At 36.8% G+C, this 14,760-nt stretch overlaps 1 protein-coding gene across 1 annotated transcript in view; it reads right to left on the minus strand.

The window, feature by feature from the left end:
* btbd8 (BTB domain containing 8) overlaps positions 1-14,474 on the minus strand; it is a 30,257-nt gene extending 15,783 nt beyond the window's left edge. The window contains exons 1-9 of the mRNA XM_016238163.1: positions 14,324-14,474; positions 12,833-12,991; positions 10,155-10,334; positions 9,854-9,987; positions 9,539-9,656; positions 5,884-5,973; positions 4,805-4,885; positions 4,587-4,683; positions 2,386-2,474 (exon numbers count right to left, since the gene is read on the minus strand). Coding sequence (XP_016093649.1) covers positions 2,386-2,474; positions 4,587-4,683; positions 4,805-4,885; positions 5,884-5,973; positions 9,539-9,656; positions 9,854-9,987; positions 10,155-10,334; positions 12,833-12,936 — 893 coding nt within the window. The 5' untranslated portion in view covers positions 12,937-12,991; positions 14,324-14,474. The remainder of the gene's footprint in view (positions 1-2,385; positions 2,475-4,586; positions 4,684-4,804; positions 4,886-5,883; positions 5,974-9,538; positions 9,657-9,853; positions 9,988-10,154; positions 10,335-12,832; positions 12,992-14,323) is intronic.
* Positions 14,475-14,760: the final 286 nt, after the last annotated feature.

Below are 14,760 nucleotides of genomic sequence, written 5' to 3' on the forward strand. Positions count from 1 at the left end.
ATTTTCACATACTATAGCTATGAGAAGCGTTATACATGGACGCGCGTGCAGTTGCCGTACTGTATTAAAGCTTTAATCAGAATAAAAGCGTATATTAAAAGCTAACAGATGCAGTAGCATTTACAAATAACAGCGTATCTAAAAGTATGAGACAACAACAAACAAAAATCTTAGGCCTACCATTAAAAGCCGTGCTTGCACAGGTTCTGCGCAATCCTCTTCACTAATATCCTCAATCGGGCTCAAACTGATAAGCAATATAGACAACATCATTGTTTACAATACAACCGGAGCACATGCCGCTATGTTGAGGGGCGGGACGTTTAAACGCACGCTAGAGGCGGTTTAGCCAATCACAACGCACTGGGCCAGCTAATCAATCAGAGGCCATCGTGTATTTCTGAGAGAAGGGCTTCATAAAAGCAGGAAATGATCAGCGCGTTCAGAGGAGAAGGGACAGAGCGGTGTGGAATAAAGGTAAATTGTTTGGAAACTTGATAGCACAGCTAGCATTATGAAACACTGTTTATTGACCGAAAAGTACAGTACATTATGCATTTCAGTGAATATACAGTGAATATACAGTAAATATACATGGATTGTTACAGTGCGGTGTGGATGAATTGATGTGTGTTTGTTTGACACTGAATGTTATAGCTAGCTGCCGGATAGCAAATTAGGTCCGCTCTGGACCACGGATGATACAGTGTTGTCATGGAGAGATGCTGGATACAGGAGTGAGTCAACTGATGAGGTGAGAGATGCTGTGAAGCAGTATCCCAATACAGAATGCACATAAATGGAATGATATAAAGCTGGAGGATATGGATTCTATTTTAGATTGTGATAGACCAGATATATTTTATAATGTAGACAGTCTTGTGCATCCTGAAATAATTCAACTGATTGTTGAACAACACAATATGTGAAATTTGGTCCAATTCGCTTGTGCCATTTTGTATATTACTACTTAGAAAAACATAAAAATTAAACATAATTCAATTAATAATCAATTAAAGTGCTTATGGCACAAAGTAAAATAGGATTCTGGGGCTAATGTGTTTTATAAAGCCTGTTTTTGGAAAGGAAACTCACAATGACACATTTAGATGCAAAAATAGACAATTCGACTCGCTTCAGATATAATGTAGTAACTCCTGTTTAGAAGCTGTTATTTGAAAGATTCTTTTTTCTGGTACTTTTTGGCATGTAGTGGCATCAAACAAAGTAAATTGCAGAGAGTTGGACCTAATAGAACCTGAATTACAGAATTTCAAAAAAACAATTTGTTTTAAAACTCCAAAAGCGCCTATGTTTTTTTTGTGTTTATTGTAATATTTGAAAAATATATAATGTTGTTTATAAAGAATTACACTCATATTTTGTATTTCAAAGGGTTTTCTTTACAATGAAACCATTTTTTTTTCAATTTCCTCCATTGTATGTGTGTAGGGTAAACATTTGAATTTGAGTATGTTAAATTTAGGCGAAAATACCAAAAACGCCCCAGAGAATAAAAAAGAAGAACAAAGTTAATGTTTTGGAATGACTGAGTCAAATTCCGGAGTCGGACCTTAATTCAATTGAAATTTTGTGGAAGGACCTGAAGCAAGCAGTTCATAGGAGGAAACCCACCAACATCACCGAGTTGAAGTGGTTCTGCACTGGGGAATGGGCTAAAATTCCTACAAGCCATATAGACTAAATACTTTTTTGCCCCACTGTGTGTGTGTGTAATATATATATATATATATATATATATATATATATGCGTGTGTGTATATACATTTTTACTGGTTTGCAAATGTTTTGAGGCATTGAGAAGAACAGATTTGGTATTGTACGAGCAAGTCAAGAGAACTTGATTTGGATTTGTCTACACTCTAAAAAATGCTGGGTTGTTTCAACCCAACTTTGGGTCAAATATGGACTAACCCAACTTTTGGGTTAAAAATGTAATTTAAAAATTTAACCCAACAGCTGGGTTAGTCCATCTTTGACCCAAAGTTGGGTTGAAACAACCCAGCATTATACTCTTTTGGTCGGCAAATTCTAGTCTCCACTTCAATTTTTTTGGCTTAACAATTGTGCCAAACATTAACATTTGATGTGAAAATGGGTTTGTTTTAAATGTTTAATAAATATCTGCAAAACCGATTGCATCCACATTTGGACAGAAGCATAACCTCAGAAATAAAAAGCATTTTGAAACCTGTATTATTTATTGATTTATTTAGTCATTTATTATTTAGTGATTCAATTGCACTGTACAGTGCACTGCATATGACCCTTAATGGAGCAGTACAATCAGAAAAGAAGGGAGAGTCATTTTAAAAACCATTATTTAAAGCAGTAGCATCCACAGAAGTGCAGAAAATGCCTCACCTCACACAGGAGCAGTAGAGATCCTGCAGGCCTATAGAGTGGGTAATGGCGAGGCACTCCAGTATAGATCTCTGAACTCCATCAATGGGCTGCAGAAAATGAGAAGGCCTGACTCTTGATATTCACACCTCATCTCAAACATTTTAGTGGATCGATAGCCTGAAGCCTGCCACAAGCTAATATACAGTATAGAGTTCAGCTGTCTGAAGCTTGTGTTTAATTATATTTTATTCAACTTAAATCATACTTACACTGAAGAACTTCATGAAAGCTACAATTTGCAAAATTTCTTCAGAAATTACTATTACAAAGCACCTGATTACCAGTAAATGATGGAGAAATGACTCTTTATGGGTTATTACAAATCATACATGATAAGGGGAAAATTAAAGCTATTCTACTCATATGGTGAAATTGTATGGTCACTGAAGCTCAACAAGTGAAATCACCCATGAACAAATCACCGTCAATCACAGAAATGTTAATGTGAACACTACAGGAAAACTGTATTTTGACATGTACACTGTTAAAAATGAAGGTGCTTAAAAGGTTCTTCACACCGATGCCATAGAAGAACCATTTTTGGCTCCACAAAGAACCATTCAGTCAAAGGTTCTTTAAAGAACCATCTCTTTCTTACCTTTTTATAATTTGAAGAACCTTCTTTTACCACAAAGAACCTTTTGTGAAACAGAAAGGTTCTTCAGATGTTAAAGGTTCTTTATGGAACCATTTAGACAAAAAGGTTCTTCTATGGCATCGTGAAGCACCTTTATTTTTAAGAGTGTAGCAGGCAGAAATATACAATTTGCAAAATAGAATCAAAAGCATTAAAGTCTGGACCACTGAATTATGGACATGATTATAGAATTAGTTGTAAACTAAGACTATGTTCATAAAGTGTGAGCAATGTTGTTTTGTTATTGACTTCTTCTAATTTTACTATTTATATATTAGATTGTGTTTGCAAGTGTTTTGATGGAGTTTACAAAATACAATATTTGTTTGTGCGAGTGAGACGAAAACAACCTCTGCTGAATAAACGTATGCTATGCGTGTTAAGGAACTTGCCAAAATGTAATTTTAGGGGGAAAAAATGAATGCATTATTTAATATAAAATTAAGTGGAATAAATGCCGTTTTCAATAAAATGCTGTTTATCAAAGAATCCTAACAAAAAATGTTTCACATTCTACAAAAATATTAAGCAGCACAACATTGACAACAATAAGAAATGTTTCTTGAGCACCAAATCAGCACATAAGTATGATTTCTGAAGAATCAAGTGACACCGAAGGCTAGAGTAATGGCTGCTGAAAATTCACCTTTATCATCACAGAAATAAAATACATGAAGTACCGAACAGTTACTTTAAATTGTAAAGGCATTTTACAATAAAATAATTTTTACTGTATTTTTTTTAATCAAATAACTGCAGCATTGCAAAAAAAATCTTAGCATCCCCAAATCTTTAAATAGTTTATCAAAAGTATTATGCATTTCTGTAGGGGGAAAACGAAATTCTTAGCATACCTTTAATCAAGTTTTTCCAACACTTAAAAGGTCAAATTATTTTGAAAGAGTAGAGAGAGTAAATGCATTCCTCTTTCATCTCTGTGTAGGATGGCTGAAAAGTACACAAACTAGCCTTGTTTTAAAGTATTCTTGAAAGGTGGGAGTGAGAATGAAAGACTCGGAAGCACAAACAAAACTGCTCTTCACGAATTGCGAGAAGGCTGTCAAACACTATGCTTCTTGACTTGTGCTGCCTCCCACTACTGCTTTTGTACCAGAGATCTTACGATCATGACAGTCTGCACTTGCTGTGTAAACATGGTGTGAGTCTGCTGCAGTGCTTCTATTCTAAGAGAAGAAGAAAAATGGCAAAATACGGCTGAAGAAAGAGATGTTACACCCATATCAGACAACTTAAATGAGAGGAATCCTCGTCTGGAGCCACAACACAGGGATAAGGCCATTTTGGCTGACAAATTAAATGCTCTACAAAAGCTGAACCAATGCCCAGATTTTACTCGCTCACAAATACAAATCACATAATGTGTCCCTAAAGGCTAATAAACAACAAGATGATAGTACTATTGGCGCTACCTGACAACAGACTCACTGCTTAAAAAGACTATTTACACTCCTCACCTTTAATAGACTGAATGTGTGTGCCGTGACCCCATCCTCTCTCTTACCTTGGGGAAAAAACGGCAATAGTCCCGAGTCAGAACCATCTCGGCCACATCTTTCAGCCCCTCCAGGCCCAGCATGTCTGCTGCTAAAACAACCTGACTGAAATCAAACACAACAAACATACGTCTTGACATTCCTGCCAAATCTGACTAAAGCCATTGCATTTGTTGCATTTACAACATTGGAAGAAAGAAAATATCACAACAGAGTGTGTGTTTACCTGACATTTGTTCCTGGTGGGAAGTCTAGGATGGCACCGTACATGAAATGAAGCAGAATTTCCATTTCATCTGGACCCAGACTGATTGATTAAAAAACAAAAAAAACATTTAGATCATGACATTTTACAAGCTCTACAAAAAACATTTCACAATGAGGTCTCATTTGTTAACATTAATTAATGCATTCCCTAATATATTTTTTATAACATTTATCTATCTTTGTCCTTTGTTAATGTTACATAGTAAAAAAACTTGTAGTTTGTAGTTTACTTGCGTATAAAAACTGAGACCTTATTATAAAGTAAATATCTTGTTTGTTTTGTTTTTTTCAAAATGTGCTGTTAAAGACCCCATTCAATTATTTGCACAACACAGTTTTCAGTTCTGTGTTGACATTTACTATTGAAAAAGGAAGTTGGGGTGGACATATTTAGTTTATGTCACAGCCTGGCAAAACCAAGATTCAACCTTTGAGGATTTCTGGCCACCACCTACATCTTCACCTACACTTGTCGACCAGTCAGAATCAGAGATCAGATCAAGCTCTTCTGAAGATCTGATGAGGAGGGCTATAGTGCACTATCAACATTAACAAAGGAAATCAGGAAATCAGCAATTAGTATTATGTTTTCCTGTTCTGTTACAGTAAATGCTAAGTGTGGTTTTAGAAGAAAATCATCTCTGATCTCATACATGGACTAAAATCCACAAAAAGTCTAAGATCCTCATCAGGTAGAGAACTCATGCTGAACTCTGGAACATGTGAGGTCACACACACGACCTCTCAACTTAACTGGTTTTGTGAATAGAAATGTTATCCACTGTTGTAAAAGTGGCCTGCAGTATCAAGTTTATGATATATGGTGAGCAAAACAATATTTTATAGGTGCCCTGAACCTCAAGAGCTCCTAGTAAGAGAAACTGGTAAAAGAGGAACCGACAAGAGCTACATAGAGTTGTTAAAATACCTGGCTGGCTGTACAGTACTTTTACACATACTTTACCTTCTAAGCATATTTATATTTATACTATATTGCAGTCATTTATCCCATTTTGATGGATGTCCTGCATAACCTACCCTTGCAGAGTGATACACTGACACAAACTCTCCATCCAGCTGCCACACAACATCGCTCTGAAATACTCTGAGCGTGCACACAGAATGGCCCTGTGGGAAAGGAGAAACACACATACACACAGACAACATCAGCTTCCCATATCACTCACACATGCTTCACACCACATTACCCTGGCTCGGTATTTGTAAAGCAGCCCTGGAAGATGTATGTGCATGTGTGTATTATTCATTGACTGATATGCTTGGGCATGTAGAAAAAAGCCTAGTAAATAAAGAAGACCTCATAAAATTGGGGAAGGTATATATATACACACACACAGAGTTTTGGCATGAAATTCTAGATGGCGCAGTCCGATAGGTCTAACTCAATCTGACCTAATGACATCTTTATCACATGGCACAGCTGATTGGTTCTCTCTTGTATCGGTAGCCAATGGTAGCCAAGTCATATACATTCAAATATATGACTAGTGCTTGCCGTAGCAGTTGCAGCTTGCTTCAGAAACCCTCCACCTTCCCCAGCTCCACCTGTATAGATCTGCTACGAGGTGATTCATGTATACTATATGGGGGTTATTTCATGTATGTTATATTTGCAGCAGCAATATTTCTTACATGCTCACAGCAGCATGTTGTGGATGTATTGGCAGTAGCAAGTCTCGGTACTTGCTCTGCCGCAGCAGCAGCAGCAGATCTATTCCGCCAAGACCAAAAACATTAACATTATCATGTACATTACCATGCCAATCCCACCGAGAGTTGTTATAACAGAAATACACACACACACACACACACATATATATATATATATATATATATATATTAGGGATGCACCGATACCACTTTTTCCAGTACTTGCCCGATACCGATACTTTTATTTTTGGTACTTGCCGATACAGAGTACCGATACCAATATTTTATTGCATTTGTAAATTTTTTAAATATTGGGTACAGAAACCAAAAGAGTGTGTATAATGTTAGTTGGTTAACTTCATTTATCAAATAGATACAGTCAAACCAAAATTTATTCAGACACCTTCAAGATTTCTCACAGTATCACTATTATTCGCTATGGTTTAGAAAATGGTAATAAAATATAACAAGAACTCAGAGTTAAACTGAGTCAGAACAAATTCAGCTTGATAATGTTAGATAACTTTGATAGAATGGTATGTAGCCTAATGGATTAGAATCAACCAAAAATTTGACAGCTGTTAGTATGACAGTATTTACACAACTATCAATACTTAGTCGGGCAACCCTTAGCCTTAATGACAGCCTGTAGTCTCCTGGGCATGCTGTCAACCAGGTTCATGCAAACCTGAACTTTTTTTTTTTGAATAATTTTTGGTCCCAAATTTGTATCAGTTTTACTGGTAGTCCACTGTATGAAGAAATTTTGGGTATAATTTGTCACAGTTTACTTTATTTTGCTATCCTCACTTACATAAATGAACTATAGTGTCCTGCACCCATTAGTAAAAAAATATTAAAAATTATATCTGGTATCTGAATAATTTTTGGTTTGTCTCTATATCCTTTGGTTATTTTCCCACTTAATTATGCCCATTAAAATGTATTTTACAAGTTTTTGTTACTTTCACTGTTAATTTTTTTGCTCTATGGTACATCATCTTTAATTTAATAGCATTAGAGCTGCTCCATTGCAGCGGCTTAGTACTGTAATCACGCGCTTTGCTGTAATAATGCAGGGAACCACTCGTTATACATCTCCTAACTGTGATATTTTCAGTAATAGAAGTAGCGTTTTTTTTTCATCTGAAACGTGCTGCGATTTATATTCCAAAGCAACTCATATAATGCAGAAACACTCAAGCAAGCAAAACACGCGCAACACGTGCACGTACAGTGGGTACGGAAAGTATTCAGACCCCCTTAAATTTTTCACTCTTTGTTATATTGCAGCCATTTGCTAAAATCATTTAAGTTAATTTTTTTCCTCATTAATGTACACACAGCACCCCATATTGACAGAAAAACACAGAATTGTTGACATTTTTGCAGATTTATTAAAAAAGAAAAACTGAAATATCACATGGTCCTAAATATTCAGACCCTTTGCTCAGTATTTAGTAGAAGCACCCTTTTGATCGAATACAGCCATGAGTCTTTTTGGGAAAGACGCAACAAGTTTTTCACACCTGGATTTGGGAATCCTCTGCCATTCCTCCTTGCAGAGCCTCTCCAGTTCTGTCAGGTTGGATAGTAAACGTTGGTGGACAGCCATTTTTAGGTCTCTCCAGAGATGCTCAATTGGGTTTAAGTCAGGGCTCTGGCTGGGCCATTCAAGAACAGTCACAGAGTTGTTGTGAAACCACTCCTTCGTTATTTTAGCTGTGTGCTTAAGGTCATTGTCTTGTTGGAAGGTAAACCTTCAGCCCAGTCTGAGGTCCTGAGCACTCTGGAGAAGGTTTTCGTCCAGGATATCCCTGTACTTGGCCGCATTCATCTTTCCCTCAATTGCAACCAGTCGTCCTGTCCCTGCAGCTGAAAAACACCCCCACAGCATGATGCTGCCACCACCATGCTTCACTGTTGGGACTGTATTGGACAGGTGATGAGCAGTGCCTGAATTTAAGGGGGTCTGAATACTTTCCGTACCCACTGTATTTGTACTGATGCAGAATAGTACAGCCTAGCGCATTTCACACAGGCTGCTAGATTCACTTTAGCCAGAAAGTCGTGTATGCCTAAGGTTAAAAATAAATGACGCTTATAGTGAATGCCCCTATAAATGGTCTTATTTTTACGATTTAGTTTTAATCCAAATGATGCGTGTGCTAAGTGAGTGAACATCAATGATCACACTACAGAGCTGCGTGCGCTCTCTCTCTCTCTCTCTCTCTCTCTCTCTCTCTCTCTCTCGCTCTCTCTCTCTCCATACCATTAAGTAACTTGTGCATTGTTTTACTTACTTGTTTTTGATGTATCCGACCGAACTACAAACTTTCCAGTGATGTCTGTGAGAAAGGTACACTCTAAAAAATGCTGGGTTGTTTCAACCCAATGTTGGGTCAAATATGGACTAACCCAACTGTTGGGTTAAATTTTGGTTACATTTTTAAATTAGCTTTTTAACCCAACAGTTGGGTTAGTCCATATTTGACCCAACATTGGACCCATATTTGACCCAACAACCCAGCACTTTTTATAGTGTATATTCACTCGACAAGCTCGCGCATCTGCACCGCCGTGCGCTCAATCCACTCAGTGTGCTTTGCTTATCAGCTCGCGCACATATGCATATTATTAATTAATCTACTTAAAAGAGTCATTTTAAATTATTTGTACATGGTCCATTTAATATTCATAAGCTAGTCATGCGTGATGAGCACATCAGCACAAACCAACCCAAAACTGTCTCCACTAATTATTTAAAGGGGTCATATGATGCGATTTCAAGTTTTCCTTTCCCTGAGGATCATGTTATCCAATATGATTTGAGAATGTTTCAAAGAGCATTCTGTGCTTCAACGGAAGAAAGAAAATCCGTCCTTTTTTACACTGTATAAAGTTACAATGTAATTGATTACTTCATGATTTTATGCCATAGGTTTGTTTTAAATTATCCAAAATAAATACTAGATTTACAAGCAAATGACTACATTTATGCAAATGCTCAAGATGATTTTACCTGTGTGCTGAAAAGACTCTATCTGCCACCCGGATGCTGATGTCAGACATATCAGCCCTCTGATACAGAGCCAAAAGATCTGTCCCAAGCCCTGATGCTGGCCCTAAATGCTCTAAACCTGACAAACAAACAGAAATTAAGCAGAATGAGTATCATGGCCACAACCTGTAACGCTGGCTCTTACTATTCACAAACAGACATTAGCACTAATGCAGCTCCAGTGGGCAGAACTGATCAATGAAGAACAATACGATTTCTGGATCAAATCAGTGAAGAAAAAAGTATGTAAATTATATCCGGAAAAGTTGTCCTTACCTGGGTCAAAGCTGACCTGAGAGTCAACATCATGGCCGTCTACAGCAGTGCCGTTCACTACCAGCGAGTGGCCGTTGTGTATATTTAAGGTGCTATTCTCCTTCACCAGGCACTTGTCTTCTGTGTACACCTTTCTGTTACAGAAAGTGCAACATATAATTTGTTACCAAACATGTATCGCACAAGTCTTTTACAGACTGGTACAGGACTGCTCTATGGTTTTGTTTTACATTTTTAAAGGATCAAAAACAACTTTAATGCTATTTATTATAGTAATAGCCCAGAAAATGCCATTATGTACTGTATAAAGTCCTTGAGGGCTGCAGGTTCAATCCCCTGCAGGTGGATGACAGGTGTAGTTGCTTCGGTTCCCTGCAGGAGGTGAGGAGCTCGGGCCAGCAGCACCGCCCTGTGGGCCTTCAGCTGAAAAGCAGAACCCACACACAGAGTGACGTCAGTCTCCTGCTCCTCCTGCAGCAGCCTGTTAAAGAAAGAGATCTTCATCAAAATAATATAAAAAAAAACACAAATGCAGCAGTTCTGTTACTTTTGAGAAACAAACAAACAAATTGCTCAGCACCCCTTGCTATTTTGCTGCAATCGGCAAAACACTGCTGAGAGATTTTCTGATGCTACATTATGGATTTTTATTATTAAAAATAGGTGTCAATACACAAGTAAACTATGCAAAAATAATGTAGCTTAATGGTTGAAAATCTGGGTTGAAAACAAAAATACTTCATCTAACACCACCTAACTACAATTTCACTAGAACTGTTATGTAAACACACATACATTTCTATTCTAAGGTTCTACAGTGTAACGGAAACCTGCTTTTTCCCCCCCAGAGTTTAAAATATGAAAAAGTCACACTATGAGATATAAAGTTATGAAATAAAGTCTAAATGATAAGAAATAAAAAAAATAATAAAGTCACTCTGTGTGAAATCACAATTGTGAGATATAAAGCCGCAATTACCTTTTAATTATTTTTTTGTACTCTTAAGCCCTATTCGCACGGGATTAGTATTACCTGGTGACCTCCAGTCATTTGTAATAATTGCGGAGGTTGTCTGTGATCTTAATCCCGTGCGAATCGGCCATGTCTGTAATTTGTAAAGTAAAAATTCCCCCGCAAATGACCTACCATATTTCGCCGAACACCGAGGTACTGTGAGAATATTAGTCCCGGGCGAATCGACATCTCTGTGATTCGGCCAGCATTTGGCGGGTCGCATATAATTTTTCGAGGGTTTTGTTTGTGTTTGATAGTATTTTGGGTGCTGTCATCATATCGCTACACCATACAATTTGCAGAAAGAGAAAGCTGAAAAGGTTTTGAGGTTAATGTGTTACAAATAAATCAAGCATAAAGCTTGAGATATTATTTTAACCTGGTGAAATGTAAATGAGACAGCGCACGAAAATATATTAATTTCTTTTTTTAAAAATCCATCTGGACCATAGAACGGGACTCTCAAAGCCTTGACATCTGGGTATCCGGGAGACAAGTCAGTAAATTCGAGTAAAATCACAGGCTTCGCTTATCCCGTGCGAATGCACCACATGAAATTCAGATGTGGGGGGGGGGGGAATTTCAAAATCAAACAAGGTCTCCAGATAATACTAATCCCGTGCGAATAGGGCTTTAGGCATAGACAGGCTTCTATAGTACTTCAGCATAAAAATGTGTAGAAGGAAAAAGAAAGAAAACAAATAACAAAGACTAACCAGTGGTATTGGTAGTATTCTAAGGAGCTTGAAAAAGTAAATTAATATTTCTTTTTTTTAACTATGATATGTCACTGACATATCTTATTTTAAACTTTATATCTCAGTTGCCCATTTTATATTTTACTGACACAGGCTTTCATTGTGTAGTAACAGGCTGACTTACTACACATTAAAAAACCATTAGTGAACACCATAACTATTACTAAGTATCACAGATACTAAGGTATTAAATCTCTTCCCTCAACTTCACATCCACATCAACATCATTGTCAGCATCATTTTGGCATCTTCTGCAGCAGTGCGACGAATTTAGGTGACCCAGAATCCTAAGTAGCCCTAGGCCTTTGTGCTGGGTGTTGATGTGACTGCAGTCCTCTCTCCTCTGATGTATGCATGCAGAGATGAAGAAGTGGAGAAGGGAATTGCATTTCCATCCAAACTAAAAATGCTGTTCCATCAGTAGTAATTACAGCACCAGTTGTGATGCCACAAGCTTACCGATGGCAGAAGACTACAGTGCACTTCAGTTTGGAATGAAAAAGAGGATACAACCTTTCAACAGTTGGAAATCACTATGAAAACAAGACTAAGACTAGTGGTGCATGGAACAGTCTTCATCTCTCAAAGGAACAATAGTAGGGGTGTACCAATATTACAATTCTGGCCAATACTGATAATTTAGTTGATATTAATTTTATTAATATGGGCAGCAACTAATAAATGGAGAATATTACAATTCAAATACTAAATCTAAAAAGAGAGGAAGCAAGCATGCAAAATTAAATATCCAATATCAATCAATCAATCAAATATCAGATGTGTGGTACTGGCATATTGTGCATCCATAAACAATGAGTCTATTTTTCCTTAAATGCTGTCTTTTTTAATGCTAAACTAGTGAACGGAATTATTTATTTAAAAAATGTCCTAATACAAAATCTCTCTCTCTCTCTATATAGATATATAAAAAAAATTTTTTTTATAGAAATTTCTTTTTTTTTTTTATTCCACACTTTTAATTGGTAGACTACATGTACACATAAAGCAAATGATTAGAGTTTGCATATGAAATCACTGAAGGGAGTGGCATGAGCTGTGCAAACACTAGAGCAGGTTAGTGTGATTTGACCACACTGGTTGCTAAGAGTGCATCATATAACAACACTGATATTCCAGGCTCTGACCACTTCAGACAAGTTTTGAAAAAGTATAACCAAGGTCTTTCATGTTAAAGGTGATAATTACCGGTTCAGTTCTCTTGACAGAGCATTTGCCAGTCGCTTCTTCAGCTGGTTTCTGCATTTGCGCTCTTTAGCTTGGAACTCCCGAGCAGTCTCAGTGGACGACATGTTATTGCCAAACTGCTGAGCCCATACGTCAGCACATTTCTGTGATGATAAACATCTGATGAGAGAAACAGGAAACACAATTCAGTCTTTAAACCGCAACCTTACTATATTTACTCTACAACAATAAATGATGATGATGATCACAAATTCACTAGTTAATGATGCTTTTGTCAAAAGTGTCCTAAAGTACATTAATAAAAAATAAAAAAACAGTCTATGTGGTCAGTCAATCTGGGCTTTGTTTTATTTGTTTATTTATTTTGTCATTGTTTAGTTTTAGTTTTGAAGGGTTATATACAAATCCTACTCCATAGGGGACAAAAGATATTTCCCATGTGAAATGTACACCAATATATATCCACTGGGAAGAAATCTATAATATATATGATATTTTAATGATTTATTATTTGTGTGTACAATTAAGTTGTTATGTCCTAAAGAAATGCTATCCTCAATATTTTTCATCACATGTAATATTTTTCCATGTTAATATAGAAATGAAAAACATAATATCAAAAGTCAGAAGTATATTGTACCAAAATCCACTTGAATGTTGATGAAGGCTATGATTAGATATTCATTCTGGACGTGATATGGAAAAAAACCTTTAAGAAGTTAACTTTGCAATATATTATTTCCACTCTCACTTTCTTTCTCTGTCTATAGTAGGCCTATACAACAGACACAATTTAGTTCATATGTATATGAAACAATATTTAAAATTCCTTCAGGAATGCATTTGAAACAGTGTATGAACCACTGACAGGGCTTTTAGAGCTGACACACTTCTGTTAAATGGGGTTTGAACGCCACTTACCCAGTCAGATCTTTGACCACTAGACAACTAAGTTAAAGATGGACTATGCATTTGAATAATCAAGTAAATTATTTATTGTTAAAGGGTAGACTCATCTGGCTTATTTGCTCTTAAGAGACAAATAAAAGTCTTGCTAATATTATAAAGCTTAGATGGACAAATCTGATCTCTATTAAGGTTTCTCACTGTTAGCATGATTAGCATTCACACCTTTGAGTTACCATTTCAGAGAGCTATCAAAACAAGCCTGCTTGAATAAACCAATCGTAAAATAATTATTACACAAAATCACTCCAAATATCCCCCACTGTTGTGCTAAATAAATAAAAGGGAGTGACTGTGTATTCTTTGATTCGGGATGCTAGCCATTAGCCTTTAAGCTGTCATTAACCAAAAAGAGATAATATTTATATTATTCTTACCTATAAGTTGATCTACAATTATCTACAAAAAGAGGAATATGTATATCGCCCTGCTAATGGTAAAACTAGACCACTGAGGCACAATGACATTTCAATAGCATCAGTGAGGCTGTCGTATTGTCAATGACAACTGGATGAGGACGCTTACCTCGCGCACTACCCCACCGAAAACAGCGTCCTTCTCAAAGTTAAGCATCCACATCTGCACTTAAATGTCCACAAACATAGAAAAATTGAATTTTAGCAGTCCACGCGAAACTGACAGCTAAACACAACCTTCACAATTTACATGGGGAGTGTTGCCTGGGAGTTGGGGGTATTTCTACCTTTGTTCTGCTGCCCTCATGCGGTGCAAGTGTGAAGTGCATGACATGCAAAGTAGGTGAAGGTTGTCGAGTTAGAGTTGTGCCCAGTGTAGTTGAACGAGTTTTCAAGCAACAAACCAAATTATAAACTGAGAAATAAGAAAAAAAATCTCTCGAATGAATGTCAAGTCTAGACTTAGTTTTACAGGTGGCCTATTGTATTCTATTCTATGTTTCAAAGTGTGCTTTGTTTTCATTCTAGCCTGTGAAGATGCTTTTG

This window comes from Sinocyclocheilus grahami, unplaced genomic scaffold, assembly GCF_001515645.1.
Source record: "Sinocyclocheilus grahami isolate Dianchi unplaced genomic scaffold, SAMN03320097.WGS_v1.1 scaffold533.1, whole genome shotgun sequence".
In the NCBI taxonomy this organism is placed as follows: Eukaryota; Metazoa; Chordata; class Actinopteri; order Cypriniformes; family Cyprinidae; genus Sinocyclocheilus; species Sinocyclocheilus grahami.